The 23,297-nt window shown below is 36.5% G+C and overlaps 1 protein-coding gene across 4 annotated transcripts in view; it reads right to left on the bottom strand.

Annotated features, from left to right (window-relative positions):
* The window catches only part of mov10l1 (Mov10 like RNA helicase 1), a 221,507-nt gene that overhangs the window by 82,982 nt on the left and 115,228 nt on the right, over positions 1-23,297 (bottom strand). For 3 of the 4 annotated variants that reach the window (XM_055201124.2, XM_073871734.1, XM_055201123.2), the window contains exons 11-16: positions 12,844-13,021; positions 9,643-9,713; positions 9,397-9,488; positions 9,257-9,315; positions 8,943-9,028; positions 8,464-8,548 (exon numbers count right to left, since the gene is read on the bottom strand). In XM_055201124.2, the coding sequence (XP_055057099.2) occupies positions 8,464-8,548; positions 8,943-9,028; positions 9,257-9,315; positions 9,397-9,488; positions 9,643-9,713; positions 12,844-13,021 (571 nt within the window). The remainder of the gene's footprint in view (positions 1-8,463; positions 8,549-8,942; positions 9,029-9,256; positions 9,316-9,396; positions 9,489-9,642; positions 9,714-12,843; positions 13,022-23,297) is intronic. The other variant, XM_055201125.2, reaches the window with a different exon arrangement.

The raw sequence follows: 23,297 nt of genomic DNA on the forward strand, positions 1-23,297 counted from the left end.
TTCATAGCTTTATAGGATTTTATTTTAGGATATATTTGTGGTACGAGTACCAAAAACAAAAAATTTATTTTTACAGCTCCTCTTTCAGGAGCTCTGCTAAGAAGAACTGGTCGTTTTGGCCTGTCTAAGTAATATTCACAAGCCTCTCTTTTGATAGGCCTTTGTAAGGCTGTGTTTACACTTGGCATTAACATGTGATCTGTATCCAAATGTTGTCCAAATACACACTGAAAAGATAAGTGTAAACGCGTCTGTGATCGGAATGTTATCCGATCTGTGTGTCCTGATGCAGAGGTAGTTGAGGACGCTTTGTGATTGGATCGCAGTGTAATGTAGATGCAATCCAGCCATCGTATCTGCATTTACAGGTCAACGTCACACAAAACCCCGCCCACTATCATCTCCTCTCACTGACAGCTGTCAAAAATAAAGGACATTAGGTCATGGAGCGCAGGTGAGAGAGACGCACACATTCATATTTGTGGAGCAATGCTAGCTAAGCTTAAACATATCTTGAAATAAAACGATACACAAAAGCATTTTAACACTGCTGACTGTATTTAACTTATTCAGGCATATGTTTAATATGTTCCAACTATTCATGGAGATATTTAATATTTAATGGCAAAAGTTTATGTATCGTTATAATGCCGATATATCAAGGTCATTACGTGAATGTTGCGCTTCTTTCTGGTCAGTCTGCAGTTTCTATCTTATTTAACACATTTTAAGTTAAACACCTACAAACCATAATAACATTAACCAAATACATTTATTCAGTGATGGTTTTAGGTAAAGTAAGTTATTTATAAACTTGTTTGTAAATTGCATTACTTCACTTCCTATGCACTATTAACAGGAAATTTAGGAAATTGTTAGCTCTTTTATGTTAATCCTATTAAATTTACTAGGAAACATAACTAACAACAGTTTATGAAAAAAAACCATGCGGGTGAAAGTCAAGTTCAGGTAACGATAAAGTTACACCAGCTGGAACGTTCATCTATGGTGCGGATGCTGCAGATAAACAAATTAAAAGCCTTCAAAAGCTAAAAATATAAAGCTTAAAATGTGAACATCACGGTTGTTGGGGTTGCTAGTTATTCTCTGCTGTTGGCTTCTCAGTAGCACTGTACAATACGGGATTGCGGTTAGCGCGACAACCCTAAATCATGTGGCTAAAGACATCTGTAGCCATTTCGATTGACAGCTATTCATCCAGAGCGTCTCCCCTACATTTCTATCCATAACCGTGAGTATCCGTTACTTCTAAAAAAAAGAAAAATCTCAGAAACCCTCAATTTGTTGTTTCCCTTTTCTCAAACGTGATTGGATTGTGCAGGCGCCACTGATTGGGACAGCCTATCAGCTATCACCTTCAGCTTTCCGCCAAAGTCCCAATAGTCAGATTTAGATAAGAGAAGAAACCATGGACGAAACAATGGATGAAGACGCAGCAGGTCCATCCCGGGACTGTGACAACCCGTGGCTCCACCTCGCCAGACTATTTTAATTTTCTAAACAAGTTAATGATAGTTTTCGCTTTAAGTGTTTGCTGTGTTTACCAAAACAGAGCTTCATAACGGCTTACAAAAATTCAACCCCTTGAGAGCGGCAGGGATCACTGGTGATCCCGGATTATTGTTGTTCAAAATTCATTACTCTTCAAAACATCACACTCTTACTTGATCTGGACAAACTCAGCATCACAAGCTTCGACATTTGACCACTGTTTGTTATTAAACTGGTTTGCAGTGACATTAATTTCTTAATTTATGCCAGAAGTGCAAGGTAATTAATCTGTAACGTTCGTTATTTTGAATAGAAATCATCACTCATAAAACATTCATTCTCGTCTTTTCCGGTTTATTTGTATTCAAATACATAAAATATACAGAATCCGCCAGGCCTATTAGTACAACGGTGTGCATATTTGGAGAAATAATGATTAATTATCACATGTTAGTTAAATATTTAGTCTTACAGAATAAGATATCTATTCATTTTCCACTGAATTATGCGATCTGAAGAGCTCAAAGAGTGAGATGTGTGTCTCCTCTTCCTGGTTCGTGTCAGATTTGACCTCAGAGCTCTATCATTTGCTGTACAGCTGTCAATCATCTCACGTGGTTCAATGTGCACTGTGGCAGTAGTAATGCAAAATTTTAAAATGTACTCTTGTACTCTTGATACTCAAGTACATTTAAAAACAAGTACTTTTTACTTTTACTTGAGTAGACATCTGACTGCAGTACTTTTACTTGTACTTGAGTAAAATTTAGCAAGGGGTAACTGTACTCTTACTCAAGTAATGAAGCTGTGTACTCTGTCCAGCTCTGCTGATGACACGATCTGCGTGATCAGATCACAGAGATCGCATGTTAATTTAAAGTGTAAACCCAGCCTGAGTGAAATACACAGTTGAAATAATTTTACCCATGGAAGTACACTGAGGGCCAGATTTACTAAAAGCTTGCGCCAGTGCAAACCATCATTTTGGTGTTAAATAATGAGTGTTGGGATTTACTAAAGACACGCATATTAAGCGTTGAAAAGGTGTGGTCTAGTTCTTTTTGCGACTGACCTTACTGCACATGCATTTTTTTAGGAGTTTTCCTTTCAGACGCAAAATTTATGGTAGGAAGGTATTTAAATGATTCATGCAACATGATTTACTAATGTTTGTGCGTGGGATATTACTGTTATTTGTGCCATTATTTGAAAGTGACAAAATGTGACCTCTGCAATTAACCCATCCGAGTGAGTAGTGAACACACACACTGCAAGCCGTGACCACACACACCCCCAGAGCAGTGGCCAGCTATCCCAGTGCCTGGGAAGCAATCAGTGTAAGGTGCCTTGCTCAAGGGTACCACAGTCACATCACACCAGCCATAAGACTCATACTCTCGGGTTACAAGCCCGACTCTCAAAACCACTAGGCTACAACTGCCCCGAACGTTAAAAGAAACACTCCGTCTTCAGTTCTTTCTTTGTAAATAGATAAATTGTGAGACATTTTAAATATAATTTGATATTGATGATGTTTACGTGTAAAATAAGTTGTAATCACTTTTTTTTACTATCTAGCCTGACAGTGATCGTTTTTTTCATGAACAGGATAAGAAAAAGAAACGCCACCACCAAAGACCAATTTTGACCCAGGAAAAACCCTGTTAATTTGCTGGAGGAAATAAAAGAGGAGTCACTAGGAAAAGTTACACAATAGCAGGTGTGTCAAAACTTCTTGTAAATTTTTGTCCTCAAGTTTTTTTCAGTGTACTATGGCTTCATTGGCTGGGATAACACTAGGGGTGTAAATCGGAGCCTTCATGACGATTCAATCCGATACCGATTTCTTAGGTCAACGATTCGATTCTTTTCGATTCTTCAGAATTCCCCGTGATCCAATTTGATTCGATCCGATTCAATTCTAGATATTTTTAGGGCTGTCAAAAGATTAAAAAAAAATGATCTTATTTTATTATGTTCTAAATTTACCCTAATTTAACACTTTTCAAGTTTTTAATGCTCTAATCAACATGGATTTGGACAAATATTTATGCTATATGCAAATGTATGTTTACAACAGCCTGTTTACATTTTCAACAGAACCATCAGTCATAGTTTTATATTTAATTTTCCTTTAGAAGACCTTGTTCTTTCTCCATTTCTGTTTGCTGCTGCATCATTTGTGAAGTGTGCTTGCAAATTGAGTTGGGATGAGCAAATTTTCTAAAATTAGTTAACATTTAACAAACATTTAACATGAAAAAACTTCTAAACAATGCATGATTTGTTGGAATCTGACAAAACATTACAGAACTACACCTATACAATAGAACTACACTATAGCCTAATGTTACACAACAGATACTTTTCCTCAACAGTTAACCAAACATTCACTTCAGATATAACAGATTATATGTCATACCTGCGTGAATTCTTGTCAAAACAGATATTTTTAAAACTGTAATTTTAAATGTCTATATCAGGGTCACGCACTCGCGCGTTTGTGTGCACGCGCGTCAGACGACAGCGTCTAGAAGATTGCTTTTGAGTCACTCTTAATAACTCTTTTAACATCAATCAGGTCCAGAACTTTATCTCTTTTAATAATTATTTTAACAACAAGCAATGTATTTTCTGTCATTATTTTTATGAAAACCTCCTACTCATCTAGACACCGGGGGTCACTTGTTGTGTCTTAATTCATCCAGCTGTGGGCTAGCTAGACCAAGGCTCAAACAGAAATTGCGTGTTGCGCTGACGGTTCCATCGCTTTTAAAAGACTCAGCAATGTGTGTAAACAACAGACTGTGAAACGTAAATAAGGCGTGTGAAGCGGTGTGACATAGAAGATAACAATGAGGTTAGTGAGCGCCACGCGCAGCTTAATAGTTGGTTGTACGCATATGTCTGAGCGAATGCTGAAAATAGACAGGCGAGCAGACGGGCGGCAAAATAAACACATTAATAATCGATCCTCTTGCGGACGCATCGATGCATCGAATCGGCGCCTGTATAATCGATGCATCGATACGAATCAATTAATCTTTACACCCCTAGATTACACACTCCGAATTTTCAGCTATGATGTCTGTGGTGCTGAACTCAAGTGCATCAGGCATTAGTAGATCACCCGCACCTCATCAGCTCTGCTTATTTGTAACCCTGAATTTACTTGCCCCGCTCTTAGTAGATTGCACTGGTCATTATGGAAATTAGCTGTTACGCATGTGTTATTAAATTTGCGCCTTTTTAGTAAATAACCCATACATAGTTATTACCACTCCGGGAGGAGTTCAGATAGTTATAGGGGGGAAAGGAGGGAGGTAATGTAGGATTGAAAATGTGTTTATTTAAATATATATATATATATATATATATATATATATATATATATATATATATATATATATATATATATATATATATATATATATATATATATATATATATATATATATATATATATATATATATATGTCATTGAAAAGTAGAGAGTAGACCTATTATCAGGTCCATATTCCGGAACAGAGGGGGCGGTAATGCTCCATTAAGCTGGTTGCCAACCGCCGGTAAAAAAGAAAGAAGAAGAAGAAGAAGCAAGGGATCTGTAATGGAGGAGCAAGCATGGCTTGTAGCCAAACAAACAATAGGTCTTGAATGAGAAACCTTGAGTTTCTTGCTCAATCCTTCAGAAAGAGTTGTTTCAGAAGAGATTTTGAAGAAAGATGTAACCTTTTGTAAATGTGGTGCATCTGAGGAAAGGACTTTGCCACCTAATTTTTTGAAGACTCACTTGTTGAGTGGGACACTTTGAATAACTTGCTTGGACAATTAATTTTTCTGGACAATTGTCTCCTGCATTTTTAAAACTGGACATTCATCAACTTTGGTATCATCTTTGTCATCATCATTTCCATCTCAATGCAGACTTTCACTTCAATGTTTCTGAATGTGTATATGGTTTTTGTAAATGTTTTTACTTTATTATAATAGATAAAAGAATTTGAAGGTGTGAAAAAAATTTATTCAGTTCTTTTGGGTTTACAAAATTATTTGTTGTGTATGCACCATATATGAAACATGTTTGATTTTTTAAATGTTCTGTGTTCTGTACAACAAAATTATAGTCAGTAGCTCCCTCCCTATAAACAGATATATAACCAATATTCTTACAAGTTAGGGGTAGCGGTTATAGTAGAAATCTGAGAAAAAAAGACAAACCAAAGCTCGGGTCTTAGGAGGTTAACCCTCTTGGGTCTAAAGGGGTTTTAGGGCCCTGGGGAAGTTTTGACATGCACTGACATTTGTGCTTTTTTCAGTTGCTTAAGAACATAATAATGGCAAAAGTCTCATAACTTCATAACATCAGCACAAACTGGGCTACAATATTATATGATCAACATGTATGTATACACTGTAAAAAAGTTGCTGTCATTTTGCAGCTGGTTGCCAGTAACTTACTGTAGAAGATAGTCTAAAAATGTTTCATGTTCATTTAACTTTGAACAAAATGTTGCCAGTAAATAACATAAATGTAAAATCTATGGTAAGTTACTGGCAGGTAGTTGCCAGTAATACCCAGTAATACTGTAATTTCTACAGAATTTTTTTTACAGTGTATGTTTTTTGAGAGAAAAATGTTTATGCGTGGTTTTTGAAAAAGCAAAATTTTTAAGTCACTGATATAAGTCCACAAAACTCATTCTAAACATGTTTTCCCAAGACTTTTCAAATCAGGATCTATTATGTATAGAATTTTTTCTTTAACATTATGTGAAAATCATTCTGCCAACTCATTTACATAATATATTGATCAATATATTGATTTACAATTTCTAAGACACTTTTGCTTGGGAAAGGCTGTATGCGAAGAGGCGTGAAAGCTCCTGAATAATGAGTGATTGACAGCTGAGGAACAAAAGAGTTGCATAATGAGCCACATAATGAGCCTTCTAGGAATGTAACAGGAATGTAACTTTCTCTGTAGTAAAAACATGATGAGGTTTACTTGGGAATTTATAACAACATTTTTCAATAGAATGCAAATACACACACACACTCATTTTATATATTTTTCTATTGAAATATTTTCTATTAATTTCACAAGTATACCTTTAAAAACCATGGTTTTACTACAAAAAGTGCAACCATGTTTTTGCCTACAAATAGCCTACTATAGTAATCATGGTAAATTTAGTAAGGTATGTAGTGTAGTGTTATTGAACTCTGGTAAAAGTACTGTTTGGCCATCGTAAAAATGAACACAGGGTTATTGTTTGGTTGGCCAGCGAGAGTTTTACTTTTGTGCCGTAAAAAGCTGAAGAACTGCCTATCGTTGTCTGGACTCTTAATTTGTGGTTTTGTAATCATTATAGTAGAAACACAACAAGGGACGAGCGAACTTATCAATGTTTGTTTACAGCCGCTGCCATTACTCATCTGTTGATAGTGAAAGCGCCACAAAGGAATGTGTGGACATGTGTGCTATCCTGCGTGTAATAAACTTGCTGTGCAGAGATATAAACATAGACGCAAATAAATACGGATTTAGATGTGCTGTATGCAATCGCGTCTTTTATAAGAATACCAAAAAAGCGTTTCAAATTTCCTGACTCATGTGTTTGTGTATGTCCGTGCCCGTCGCGTCGTCTGTAAGTTACTGTTTGCCGGAAGCACAAAGAAAACACTCGCGTCTGGAGATAACTTTTAGTAACACACGCGAGTAAATAAGGATTTCGATGTCATGTTTGTAGCACTCGGATGAAACAACTCAGCATATCAAGGAATGGAGAGACTGGATTGGGGATTGACTGCAGGCAGGAGGCGAGAGTAATGCATATTGATGTCTTTGCTCGTTCACTTCAATGGAGCGGGGCGTGATGATCTCAGCTCATTTAACTCTTTCCCCGCCATTGACGAGATATCTCATCAATCAAGGGGAAACGCTTCCCCGCCAATGACGAGTATTTCCGTCTTTCCGCAATACCGCTATTATCCACTAGGTGGCGCCCTTCCGCAACTTTTTAAACCCGGAAGTATTGCCTTATGGCAAGCTGCTGCATGTCCGTGTCTGTTTTAAAGATCGCTCTGAATGGGATCACTGTGAAAAGTCCGTCACAAAAATGGAATTATCTCTGCTTTTTGCTCAAAATGTGGTGTTTTTGCAGAAACCTACCCATATTCAAAAGCTGATTACAAAAGAACTCCTGAAGGTAGGATGAAACGTTTTTTTTTTTTTTTGAAAGCAGAGGGTCTGTTCTTTCATTTGGTATATTGTATGTTTATATATTTGAAGAAAAACATTTTCTGGCAGGCATTAAACTTTTGTGAAAATCATGAAAAACGCTGGCGCTGGCTGGCAACTTTAAAAAAAACGCTGGCGGTGAAAGAGTTAAGATAATGAGCTAACAAGACAAAGATGGTACCTCTCCCCCTTCTCATACAGTTTACACCAAATGAGAATATTTGTTTTCGATCTCACTTAGATCATTTAAAAGTAGACATTCCAAGCAATATGCAGACATTTGTGTGTATGACAAGTATTCGTTAAGTTACAGTTAATTTTTCTGACGCGACTTCATTGAGGGAGAGACATCAAACGTGCATCATGTTTATTTTTCTTAATTTTGCAAAAAGCACAACATTCTGTTTTTATTGGGGGTGGACAGAAAACAAACTAGACACTTTAACGATTTAAATGATGTATAAATCATATCTCTATGTCCAAAATCAGCAGAGTAATCTAAGTCTCTTTGCGGAGTGATTGAAAAATAAAGAGTCCCAAGAGAGTTGAATGCACAGTTGATGTGCAGTAAATATAAGGCTGCTAAAATCTTAGCTAAAAATAAAGTACTAACGTTAACATATGGAACCTTATTGTCAAGTGTTACTTATACATGATGTTTATTGTTCTTGTTTATATTAGAGGAAAATAAAAACCAATTTAGCTACCAGTTTTAGTTTGCGTGGCCACAGACACCATATCTGTAGTCGAAGAACACAACCCTTTCATCATGTCATTACTCGTGTCTTTCACCTAATGAAGCATGACAAACACTCAATCAATGTACATTTTGCTCATGTTTATGCTAATCCTTTAAAGGTATAGCGGAAGATTTTCTTTTTCCCCCTCCCAGAAAGTTTTAGATGTCTCCTTATTTAACACACCTGATTTAACTTATCAGCTTGTTAGGGAGACAAGTTTACCATTTTTGAATTAGGCTGATATGTTGAATCAGGCGTTTTAAACAAGGAGACATCTAAAACTTTCTGTCAGGGGGGCCTCGAGGACCAGGATTGGGAAGCACTGTAAACAGTAAAATGTGAATTTTTTAAAAAAGTGGAGGGGCGGTTCTTTTTAAAAATTCATGAAAATCTTCCTCTATACCTTTAATGATCTCTGTGTGTTCACACTGTCCCTTGTTGCTTACTTGTTGTGGAAGTTCATCCTCGTCCTGTGGACCCCACTCTCCACTCCACTGAGGCGGCTGCAATGTCAGCACACTGGGAAACAGAACTCCAAAAAGACAGCACAAATCAACAAACAAACACTAAACGTTTTTAATGATATATAAATCATATCTGTATGTCCAAAATCAGCACAGTAATCCAAGTCTCTAAGATTGGCAGTGATTAAAAAATAAAAAGTTTGTGGTGCTGTCGATCCCAGGGAGTTAAACTCAACAGTTTTGCATGTGAAATTATACATTTATGATACTTAAGATTGATATAAAATATTTCTTACTGTTGTCTCCAAAATGTTTGGTTTGTTCCAAAGCACAATGGCACCTTCTCATGGTCAACCTGAATGTAATGGCATATTCAGTGTTAAAACTCTAGTTTAAACCAGAACAGCATTGTGAAGGTCAAATGAGAGAGCAGCACCTGTTGAAAGTGAACTCAACATCCAGAGGTTCTCCTAGATAGCTATGGTGAAAGTCAGCGTTTACACGCAAGCTCACATCTTCTTCATTAATCTGTAAACATTAATACACAGAGAGCATGATTGACAGCTTTCAAGTTTAGAGAATGAGCTTCAAATAGTGCCATCTCCTTCATAGTGTGATCACATTGTTCCTTAAAAACATACAAGAACATTCTGAACAAAAAAGGTCTGAATAAATTGTTTACCTCTGTGACATAAGATATGTACTCAATAGTAATTCCTCCATTACATGGTTTCTTTAGAAGAACTTTATCACCTACAAGAGAATTAAACACACACACGTTTATATGCTCCAGTAATTCAGTCATAGCTTTATAGAATTGTTCTGAGCTCATTAGCACCATTATTAATTCATTACCACCAGAGATTAATTCATTTTTTAAAGCGGACATTTCATGAAAATCTGGATTTTTCCATATTTAAATGCTATAATTGGGTCCCCAGTGTTTCTATCAACCTAGAAAATGCGGAAAAAAACAGTAACTTAGTTTTGGTAAACCATTCTCTGCAAGCATGTGTAAAAATTGGTCATTGAAAGTTGGTTCCCCCTGTGATTGTGAATGGGATCACTTATTATAATAATACCGCCCCTTTATCTGCACTATCCAGCCACAGCACTGCCATTTAGTGCAAAGAGAGAAAATAATAAAAAAACACAATTGAGATTCAATTTCAACAAACCACCATCATGACGATTTGTTTGCCATTCACCAGCTTATTTGCATTTGAAGGACGCAATAAAATTGCTCACACCTACAAAGTGGCAATTTTAACATACACTAAGAAATTATCTATATGGTATTTTGAGATAAAAATTCAGATATGTACTCTTGGGACACCAAAGATTTATTTTACATTGTAAAAAAGTCTTGTGAAATGTCCCCTCATAAAGTTATTTTTTGCCTATTTTCGCTTGAACTTGTAAAGGCACCCACCCACACTTTGAGCACAAACCATGTTCCCAAAACTATTCGACCTACAGACACAATTGGGATATATTTTGAAAGAAGACACGTTATTTTCCATTTAACTCTACAAAAAGAACAAGTTAAAAAGAAAAAGTTATACATGTTTAATTGTAGTGAAACTGAAATGTTATACACAAAAAAATAAGGCAGCACTACTTTGTATAATTTAATGTTTTGTTTAATTAAAATGTGAAGTTTTAGAACTGTTTTTGGTCATAAATTTTCTTTGGGGGGGGGGCCACGAAGGAATGCACCGTACACAAAGGGGGCCGCACGCTGAAAAAGTTTGAGAACCACTGCTATATAGTATGAATATGGATAGTATAAATGAATTTGGACGTGCTACATCTGCCATGTTGATACGTGACATGCGTTTAACCACAAGAGACAGCAATTTAATATCTGTATTTGCATTTGGATAGAGCTGCGTTCCCACCTCTGTCTTATTTATTGTTGGATAACTCGTCTCCTGGGGATAGCAAGTGTTCATCGAATGAAACCTTCGGGATCTTGCCGGAAGTAGTAGGTCATGCAAGTAAATTTCACCTACTGCTTTTCGAATACTATGAATTGGGATACCATGACTACTAGGCGGTTTCGAACGCAAAAATAAAAATGTACCACAACATGTCGTCTCAAAGCAACATGTCGTCGTCTTATTGTTATTTTTAATTTAAGCTTGATATCACAGAAAGTAAGGCTTCTGTAAGCTTTTATCTTTCTCATGACATATTTCCAAATATGGCCACTGGGCTGCTCCAAATGCCTCTGCTCTCCTAATGATGTAGAATAATTTTTTAATTACATTTGAAAAAGGTGTTTTTTCTGAGTAATTGAAATAAACAGAGCACCATGTGTCATTAAGAAACCTTAACAAACAACTATTTACATGATAGATACAAAGTGTTTTGTTGTGAAGTGATCACACAAAGCATTCATATTAATGGCGATGTATCTCTAACGCATGTAAATGGCCCCCCAATTAATTCAGTGCTGGGCAATACGGAAAGCATCCAGACAGCAATCTACCACTAATAACAAAATTGTACCCTCGAAATATACATCAGAATACTGGCATACAGTAGGTGCTGTACATGAACATTGAGTACGTTTACATGCACAGAATAAGCGGAAAACTATCAAAAATTGGATTATTATAACAAACTTTTCATGCGTTTACATGCAAATCAATAAACCGACTATGCTGACAACTGCGTTTACATGGGACTTGGAGATTTGTCAGGTTTCTCGCAGGTAGTGACATCATCGCCTATAGTACACAATAGTCGATCAAAAGGCCGACGTCATATCTGTCTTAAGCTATATTGTTTTATCTCTTTTCGTGTCTCTAAACCTGTAAATATAACATCAGTTTTTATTTTCGCAGTTTCTCTGCCAACTGCTTTAGTAGAGCGGAGACTTTTATGCGTTACTTTGCGCTTACTTCCACATCTGACGTTTATCTTTCACACACGGAGACATGTGCACATAGACAAAACCGTGAGAAAGCCGGTTAAGCCACGCGAAACTAGCTGTGTATTGGTTTTTGCTTACGCCGTTAATGGGCTTTCCCCGATTAAAGAATTTTTTTTGCGTTTACAGGACCCCACGTACTATCAGTTTATTAAGCATAATCTATATATATAAATATAAATATAAATATATATATATAGTATACTGCCTACTGTACTGGATTACAGAGAACAGATGCACAAGGAGAATACTACGCAAAAACAACAGGGTAAAGTTGTAACAAACTTATTAGCTGTTTGTAAAATATGAATCATGTGTGTGAGCTTATTTTACACATCAGACTCGAATTGATCAGAATCCGTTCCCCATCCCCATAGTAAATTAAGCGGTGTGCATACTTTGTTGGAAAAAAATAATGTTGGAGGATTCTTTTATACAAACGCTGATGAAAACAATAGAGAATATTACAATATTTCTTATATGTATTGCGTTTGTGGACTTAAAGTGCAAATGAATGTTATACTGTGAACGCCTAGCATGGACACTAGAGTGGTGTGAGATTGTCTGAGCTATGACTGACGCACAGTTTCATAATAAAGGTATAAAGTGCTGTTATGAATGTACAAGGTTGACATATGCAGTCGTCCCAAAGAAAAATATTCAAGTTCCTACAGCATTTATCTTATGAAACCATGCTCAAATATCAGATCAGGCTCGCCCACGTAGATCGGATGGCTTAACAGATTAATTTAAAGACAGTAAGGGGGGCAGGAATTGTACAGGGCAGAGAGTGGGGAATGGGATCGGCAAAGGATGCCGAGCCGGGACTCAAACCTGGGTCGCCAGAAGCCAATCTGTACTACATGTGACCGCCCACAAAAACAGCGGATTTGACATTTTGGAAACTTAAACTTTCCACACAATTGCAATTGTTAACAGTCTCACCAATAAAGAGGCTTGGGCGGCCCTCCGCAAGTCCTGGCACCTCCAGGTGTAAGTATACCGCTCCCTTCCTGAGGATAGCTCCAGAGATGCTCAACTCTTTGAGCTCTCTCTCAGCCTGCAATTCCTCTAACCACAGAAGAGTAGAGAAGCGTGGCAACATCGACCACAAACTCAGCGGCTGTAATAGAGGAAACAAACTCTTTTAATGAACATTTGTTGTCAACTTACCCTCATGTCATTCGAGATGTGACATTTTTTCTTCAGTAGAACAGTAAAGATGATTTTTAGCTGAAACCACAGTCCTTGATAATTCATATAATGCAAGTACCATGACATGGAGAGTTCAAAGCAGATCACAAAAGTAATCCCTGGAGATATATGAAGGTCATATGAAGCCAATCGACCAGTCTGTGCAAGAAACTAAATATTGTTTGCAACATTATAAGCAATAATCTGGAGCATCTTTAAAATTTGCCTCTTTGCGCGCAGCTCTGTATCGGAAAATTACCAACCTGAACCAATATTAGTTACCCATTTCCCCCATCCCTGTACTTTTTCTCAGGATTTATACTTTAAGTAGTTTTAAAAAAGGTGTACTTTTACTTGACTGCATTTTTAAAGTGCTGTGACGGTACTTCTCTTCTTGTCGTTTCTAAACGCATTAAATGCCGCAATTACAAAACCATGGTAATTTGTGGCAACCATGTTTTTTGTTTTAACTGTAGTCAAAGAACTTATATTGACAAGAAGTGAAAGCCAATAGAACGTTCCATTGCAACACCAGCGCCCAGCAGCAGCAGGAGTCCTACACTTCCGGCATTTTAAAATAAGGAGTTGACTAGAAGTAATGTGTCACTTGCGAACAAGCGACTTCCCAACACCACTAGCTTCTTGTTGTCGCTATGGCAATACTTTGTAAAAAAAGTAAATTAAACATCAAATCCAAACTGAATGATGATAACACAGAATAACATACAATCAGATAGTGATCATCAAATCCCCTTTTACAGATTATATATATACATATACACACTAACACAATATAAAAACATAGAACACATCTAACATATATACTAGTGTTGCACGATGCATCGATACCGCAATTCTGGGAAATTAAAAACGGCACAATTCCTAAATGTATTAGTATCGATACTTCTAAGAAAGATCGCGCTCCAGATTTGTAAGAAACACATTTCATGTTGGTGTGTGCAACGCATGCTTCCAGTGCCTCCCTATGGATGTCTGTGTTTTATCACCAGGATGCGCTCTTTTGCCTTCAAGCTTTGTTTATACTTGCGCTTTGTTCCGCAACGCGAGCCTCTGCTGATCGCGCGCGTCAAAGAGATGATACACGCGCACGATGCGCGAGTGAAAGGCAGCGCAGCGCTTACTAATATGCTTCTAAAACTGTTGTCATTTTCTTTTTTAGTTTGTTTCACTAAAACATATCTCCGCTATTTTAAGGAGTACTCGACATGTACTCAATTATTTTTTTTAAACTCCAAAAAAAAAGAATGGAGTAATTAGTAAACAACTTATTCAACATCTTTCTGAAATAGCAACTTTCATAAATAACATTAATCATTTGCAAGCTGCAAAAATAAAGCATACAAAACATCAGCTAAAATGATCTAGGCTATATCATTATAATCAGAGCATGTGCATGTTTGTTAGTGATTTATTTATATTAGGCTATTATATTAAAGCATTTAAAGAGCACAGACCTACGCAAAGGAGATGTATTTCATTTGTGAGAAGCCTTGTAAGAAACTATGAACTCAAATATAAAGTTAACCACAAATAAATCAGACATTGAAGTACAGGAAACATTAGCCTATATTAATCCATATATTACAGCTTTAAAATATTAGGTTACTATTTAGGCTCATTATTTCCTATTTTATGGTGATGTTATGGTTAAGTGAATGTTAAGAGTTATCACTATAACCACTGCATATAGAGATGATTTTCATATTTTGTTCAAATGTTTAATATATCTGCTGTTCATATGTTCATTTATTAGTGTGTTATATGATTAGAATGTTGTCCCCATTTTAAAATAAAGCACAGCAATGAGATTTGAGAGTGTTTCTTCATTTTCAGGAAAAGTACCGAGAATCTTTTGAATCGTTTTGAACATCTGTGAATATCTTCGCAAACGTTACTCCAATCGAGACTAAAACACTGTAGGATACGCGGAATCAAAGCTATTTTAATAAATGCTATCTATGTCAAAATTTTCAGTCTAAGTAGCAAAAAAAGACAAGACAAGTGACATTTATTTTTTGTGTGTTTGTGTACATATATAATTATAACTTCTAAATTAAATAATAATAATAATAATAATATCTTTATTTTTATAGCGCCTTTCAAGAACCCAATGTCACTTCATAAAATTAATACAATCAATAGACAAACAAATACAATCAATTTACAAACAAAATAAATCAGACAATCAGAAAGTAACATACAAAAGAAAACAAAGGTTGACAACTGTAAATAATTAACATGAGAGGTCAAGCAATCAGATGAGAAACATCACTTAGTCTTTATCAGTGGGGGTTTGTGTAGCATACAAATTAAAAATAGAGAAGCAGGAAGAAAAAATGGATAGATGAGTTTTAATTTAAGACTTAAATGCATTAAGAGAGAAAGTAGCACGGAGATTATGGGGCAGACTATTCCATAGCTTAGGGCATATAACACTAAAAGCTCTCCCACCCACAGTAGAGAGTTTATAATTGGGCACGACAAGCAAGTTCTCATTGCTAGATTGAGGGTCTGAGCAGGAACATAAGGGTGCACTAAGGCTGGGTCAGGGGCGTCGCCCCCTCACCGGCACTAACTCGCCCCCTCAGACCACCATTAATGTTGAATGGGATTTTATTTTAATGATAATATTTTATTTAAAAATCACATTTGCCTTGTGTATTGTCTTCCTAAAGTGAATTTTATAGTCAAATTATTTAACAAAACCAAAAATCAAGTGTGCATGTATTCTACCGTGACATTAATAAACACACGCCCACTCCATTGCTTGTTACACTTCAAGCGGCGCCACTAGAACTGTGAGGCGATGACGTCAAAGCGTCGCGAGAGCGAGACGAAATTACACTTTGCATGATTTCTCGAATCGTTCTCGTGGTACTTTGACGTCATCCGGCTGTCGGTTCTTGCAGCGCCGCATGGAGTTGAACAAGCCTTCTGTGTTGACGGCTTGACGCACGTCGACAATAAGCCCGCGTTCTCAGTCTCAGCGGGAAATCAAGATGTCGAAGTGCGAAAGTACATCAAAAGTTACAGAAAGGAGTGGGAGATTGACCCGGGCCTGCCCTGTAGCAATGGATATATGTAAAATAGCACTGCAAATTCTGCAAACCGGACTCCGGATTCTCACACAATGCCGTGGCGTGGATTATTATCGGAGCATTTCAGGTGCACAGAACCAAATGTTCGGCTGTCATGTCAATTCTGGCACCATGAATTCAGCCAGACTGTAGCTACATAGTTTTGAAACATTGTTCTTCAGCATCCTTGCAAGTTAAAGTACAACCAACCTATTATTGTTCTGCATTTAACGTTAAAGGTAAGCATACGATCTCTCTCTCACACACACCTGTTTATCAGAAGTAAAATACATGTATTATTATTAATATTAATAGATAAAAAACAGACATTGAATTTATAATCAACGAATAGGTATTTGAATTAGCCTATCCTAAAGCATAGCTGTATGTGTAAACGAGTTATTGTCATTTTGGTATTGTGGTTCTCTATCTGCTGGTGTTTAATCGCTAGCTTATGGTGCATTACTTGTGGCAGTTAAAATAACTACGTTAAATGATCAAATTGAACCAAAATTTTGATAAAATGTTGCGTTTGGACCGTTTTTGCGCTAGAAATCATTTGCAAACACTGTCCCCCACCATTACGTAAAAATTATTTGCACTACGGAAAGCAAACACGAAGTACGAACATTTCATAATTTAAGGGTATTATATTGCATTAACTAATTTCACAATGGACAGTCGAAATGGATTAAAAAGAAACTACCTCTGGGTCTGAACTTCAAATGAGCAGTGTTGTGCTGTTAAGTAACGTATGCTTTTTTGTTGTTGTATATAGTAAAAGTGTTCAGATCATGTACGTTGCTCACTATAGCTGTAGTTTTTGTGGTTGTATTACAAAGATTTTTGTTTATAACACGTTAAAGCTTAAGGGACGTACCAAAGCTATATGTATTTTCTAGCTTGGGGAATTAAATGCATTTTGTGTGATCTCCCCCTCTGGTATTTAAGACGCCCCCTCATCAGCGCTCGGCTGGCGCCGGCACTGGGCTGGGTACACACCAAAAGATTTTTAACATCTTATAAGATTTTAAAAATGTGATAGACAACAAACATGAACATGGACATCAACTTCACTTTGGCCGTTTCTCAATCCGAAGCCTGTAGCATATGCAGGCTGCATGTGTCATGAAATCTGGATTATTCAAGTTAACTGAGCATTACATTCACAAGTCATAAGTGTATTACAACAATATACGATAAACTAGAAATAATAGTCAATTTTATATTCTGAAATAAGACAGTCTTGATGATGTATGGAAATGTGACCTACAGATTGAGAAGCAGCCTTTGTGCTGCGCCATGACTGCTTCCGTCTTCCCTTATCTCGCTTTCTGATTGGATATGGTTTCGTTTCACGTGATAATCTCAATAGCAGGCTTCGCGTTTGTCCTCAGGATTCCCCACACACATCAGGATTTCTGAATGTTGAATATTTACGATTCGCGATCGGCGCGGCTCTGACGTTCTTCCGAGCAGGTTCCGACACTCTTAATACACTTCACACAGGGACAATCGATAAAATAATCTGTAGAACCATCGCGACACTCGGGACATAGCTAGGATTGTCGAAACGGGGGAAATCGACCCAAAATAAGCCCGATTATCTTTTGGTGTGTACCCAGACTAACTCTGCAAGGTATTGAGGTGCGAGGCCATGACAGGCCTTAAGAACTAAGACTAAAAGTTTGAAATGGATTCGATTGACCACAGGAAATTAAATTTTTTCACTACACAGTCTGAGGTCAAACAAAAAGGTCGTGGGACAGCGCCACTTGTTGGCCTTAACCTTATTAAACCGGATGTAAATATAGTCACAAAATGCATTATTTTATAAATGCAATTGCGTAACACTATGTGATAAATCTTTTTTTTTAAGAATTTTTTTCTGAGAGCACCTGCAAGTTTTTGTTCAGTGCCTACTCGTGGCCACGGTATTAATCAAAATTCGCAAAAATCCCCATAACAAATGATTCACCATTTTGACATGGGAGTAATGTAATTAGGTTGAATGTATCTTTGCCAGACTTAGATGCATTGATACGAAACTTGTTACATGTCATCACAGTCATTGCCTGTACATGACCTGCAGTTTTGTTACAGTGCCACCTAATGGTTAAAAAATTATTTACAATGCCTATGCCTTACTTTGAAAAGTCATTTTCTTCAAATGTTGGCCATTTTTAAGCTTTTGAAAACATATACTTTTAACTAATACAAGACATAAGATATCACCAAGATTTGACACATTGGTGTATGGGCACAGTCTGAAAAAAAAGGTGGTGTGACTGCTCCACTTGCTGGCTATAAATTGTATTAAATTGGCAGTAACTGCAGTAGTGTTGATTTGATTGACATGCAGTGTCTTTGTGTCACTTGCTATCATAGACTATTATAGCATTGGTGTACCTTGATAAACATCCATCATTTTAAATACAAAAAGTAGTTTGCACAGTTACAGCTGCAAAGCACTCGACAATGGATCTTCGATAAACTTTTGTGTATTAATGTAAAACTTGGAATATGTAATGACCTGAGAGTGCATGCATGTTTTGTCACAGTGACATTTACTGGTGCAAAAATATAAAACATAGCCATGCCTATAAAATTCTTGCATTCTTTCTGTTTGAAATCATAAGGATTTTTCTAAATTTTTTACCAACTGCTCTCCCAAATTCAACTTTATTTCCTTTTGTGACAAGGAAATTACTTGAAACAGTAATTGTTGCCTGCAGTTACATTTTAATATTATGTTTAATCATTATATTAAAAAATATATTAAAAGTTTATTTAAAAATGTATTATAGTTACAGTCATTTATACATTTACATAATCTGTAAATCTTATTTGTTAATAAAAAACTAACTGTCAACAAAAACAAACACGTATCAACATAAATTTGTGTTGATTTGATTTACTGACTGTATGCTCCAGCTGATTCCAACTGATTGTGATGTAGTGATTTTAGTTACATCAAATCAACAATCAGTACAAATTACAGCAGTACAGTTAGTACATGAAATATACACTCAAAACCAGAATGCAATGTGGTTAAATAGTAGTAAATGAATGTAGAGAATGAGTTTTTCACTCAAAATTGGCACAACACTCCAAAAGGGTCTTTAACCCTGTTATTAAAACCGATATGTCTGGTGTACAAATGAAAATGAATGTCAAAATTAAAACTCAGGCTCTGACAAAAACTCTCAATGCTTTGAAACATTTTTAATTCTGACTCGAAGAGATGTTAATTATAACAATCATATTAATAATAACTAAAAAGAGCAGGAAGCACCAATAAACTAATTATATATATATATATATATAATAAATATATTAATTATTTTCTGGTGATATTATCATTTCATACAATAGTAGAACTATTCAGTTAATCATGTTGGACATTAATAGATGAACTATCATATGGATATAACGATTAACTTAACAATTTGTATTATATAATAAGTTTAAATAATGTAATTGTCTTCATAGCTTTGTGTATGTTGTTGAAAAAACCACAAATGTTTTTATAAAACTATAACACTAATACCATATCATAGCCACAATGAGTTGGTTCAATAGCCTATTCCTTAAAGGCGGAGTGCAAATGCTTTGGAAAAGGGAGTCGGGTCGATTACCAAAACACACGTCGACAATCAGCAGTAAGGGGCGTGTCTACTAACCGACATCCTTGCCAGGGTTGCGTATGTCTGGGGCGGGTTTATCAAAAGAAGGTCCAGATTCTATTGGGGTAGAGGCGTGTCTGTTTAGGTGATTTCAAATGTCAACATTGGCTTTCAAACATTGTGCACTATAAGTATATATGTCGCCAAGAAATACATTTAAGCATCCCCGTGTGTGTATCTGAACATTTATGTGTAATAAATAAGTCGCAAAAAATAACTTTATCTGTTACTTGTTGCGAGCAGCTTGAGACGAGGCGGCTGTGTGTGCGTGCATAAGAGCGCACTGAGTAAAGACCGAAGTGCTCAAGTTCTTTATGATTTAAAATGGCTTGTATTTTTAAAATGACATGACTTACAATGACGTGCAAATGCCAGCTCGGTCAACTGCCTGAAATGCGTGCTAAACTCTTGCAGTGTCAACTCGCAGAGCGAAATCACTGCAAAGCAGCTCCAGTTAGCAAGTGCTTTTCAGCCTCCTGCGCTGATTGGCCGAACTCATGACTCTCAACAAATCAAATGGGTGGTAGGCGGGCATAGAGACAGAGCGCAGTTATGCTAATTTGAAAACTATGCCCATCGGGGAAAACAATCTAACAGTCTTCATTGACTTTATATTGCGAGAGGCTGCCTCCTTGTCATTTCTGGCTTATAACAAAAACAGAATAATGCCTCAAAGCTGCTGTGTGACAGGGTGTACAGCTAATAAGCAAAAAAAAACAGAAATATGTTGTTATAAGCTGTCGAGCCGTAAAACCCGGCCTTTAAGAAGAAAACGAAAGAAAGAATGCACTATGCGCGAAACAAAACGGCGGTTTCACACCGCAAGCTTGAGCAGTGCATATGCGCAGCATAAGCAGCACGCGAGGAGAGCGTTTGCTGCGCGTGGCCATTGTGCTGTCACACCGGCTGCGTTTGCAGCGCATACTGTGCAGTTTAATAACAGTATAAAAAGCTCATTAACTTATTTTACATGTATTTATGAGCAAAACCTCTTCAAGACGCTTTTTGAAGGTCAGTGTAATTTATATAACTGTGATTTGTTTAATCCACATTGTTTTCATGCTGTTCTGGTCCGTGTAATGACAGATATAGACACAATACACAATTATAGACATAAAAAGCCCATGGCACATTATTAAATCTGTTTCTCTAAAGTTTTATGATAATAAAAACACTCAGTGATTGACAGCATGAAGCAGTCGATCGTGTTTCCCTTTAACAGTTAACCCCCTGGGGACCAAAAACGCGGCGCCACGTTTTAACGTCTTTTATCCTTATCATGGCAGAATCAACTTAAAATACTCCATCATTAATAATCATACACTTACATGTTTGACATCATTTGAATCTGTGAAGGGTCTTCTTTAATTTGTGTACATTCACAATAACAACAGCTCTTTGTGTTTTTGTCAAATAAAGAAAATAAACAGGGTGCGCATTCAGACATTTCTGTCTCCGCCAGCTGTTTCTCAAAACACGTTACAAAAATCAATTGAAACTCTGTGAATACTCGTCACACAAACATGATACACATATCCAAAGAAAGCCTGTAATGTCTACTTTTAAACAAGCTAATTATAATCGAAAACAATTGTTTATATAATCTCCATTGAGGTAAAGAGAGTACTGTTTTTCCTGGCTGACTTCATTATCTTTAATGCGGTCACGGACCTTGATTTTGTGTCAGAAACACATTATTTACTTACTTTGATGTTTGTTTTAAACCAACATCTTGATAAAAGATTTTACCATGACCCATTATAAGATTTCTAGCAGAGCAAGTCAGGTTTTGACTTTTATCTGTTGGTATTTGATATAATCCATGAAGCCGTGTGTCTGAATAAGATGTCCAGGACCTCTGGTATAAAAGTAGGTTCAAAACAATGAAGATCCAGCAGTATATTTAACTGTAGACATGGAGGACTTTTTAATTCATGTGTGCACCAAAACCATATTGTGTTCCAACTGCCTAAAATACTTTTCCACATTTTATATGGCTGCAAAACCAAGTCCTATTTAATATGCCATACTAGAACTTTAAATAGGACTTGGTTTTGCAGACATATGAAACGAAGAAGGGTATTTTTGGCAACAGGGACACATAATGGTTTTGGTGCACACATGGATTATGTCTACAGTTAAATATACTGCTGGATCTTCATTGTTTTTAACAAATAAAAGTAGACCTTTCACAGTTGGAAATGATTTCTAACATGTAAGTGTATGATGATTAATGATGGAGTACATTTTTTGTTTCATGAACGCCAGTTCAGTGTCAATTGTTGCATTTAGGTTCGGTTAAGCGTGTTAAATATGTAGTTTTGTACGTTGTGTTGTGTGCACTCAAGCTAACCGGCTAACTCATGTTTATAGTTCTGCTAATCTGATATTGGCCCACTAGTTTCTACAAATGTGTTGATTAATGCAGAATATCTGGCATTCTTATTACTTGGAGTTACAACATAAGATTTACAAACTGCAGTGCTTCATGGTACTCATTGTCATGGATCACAAGATGTTACTCATTAAAATATAATATTTTCTGTAAAAAAGTGTCTTTTTGTTATAAAGCTGAAAATCAGCAGACTTTTTCCATGTTTAAGTGCTATAATCGGGTCCCCAGGGCTTCTACCAACCCAGAAAACATGAAAAAAAGCAACCTTGTAACTTTGTTTTGGTAAGGTTCTTTCTGCAAGCATGTGAATAAATAGGTCATTCGAATTTCGCTCCCCCCATGACGTATTAAGGGGCTCTTATTATAATGATACCGCCCCTTCAACTGGGCTATCCAACCATGAACAGCCTCACGAGTGCGATAGACAGAGAGAGAAAGAATGACTGACAGCACGACGCGTTTGTATTCCCGCAAACATAATCAGGAGCCTACAATCTTATAACTTGTAGTTTTAATAATCTTTCTAAAGATTGAATTAACGTTCTAAAGGATTAACATTACCTTAGTGCAACAGAGAGAGAGAGAACGAGTGAGTGAGAGAGAGAGAGCAAGTGAGCGAACCAACGAGAGAGAGAGAGAGAGAGAGAGAGTGAGAGAGAGCAAGTGAGCAAACCAACGAGAGAGAGAGAAACGCAATGGTTCGCTTTCAAGTATGTAGTTTAATATGATTCTCTGAGGTTTATATGAATGAAAACGAGGATTAATGCACTGCAAGAGTGAGAGAACAAAGCGTATTCACTATCATACACAATAAGCATAAACATGTTGTTTAATTTTTCTCTGAAGTTTCAAATGAATACGAAGAGATACAAGACAGAGAGTGAGAGACTGACAGAAACGCGAATGTGTTAATATGTGTACACAATAAACTTAAACATGTCATTTGATCTGTTTCTCTAAAGTTTAAGCATTAAACGTGTTGTTTTATTACAGATCATTTAAATGTGCTTGTGTGGTTTGGTCAAA

This window comes from Misgurnus anguillicaudatus, chromosome 2, assembly GCF_027580225.2.
Source record: "Misgurnus anguillicaudatus chromosome 2, ASM2758022v2, whole genome shotgun sequence".
NCBI lineage: Eukaryota > Metazoa > Chordata > Actinopteri > Cypriniformes > Cobitidae > Misgurnus > Misgurnus anguillicaudatus.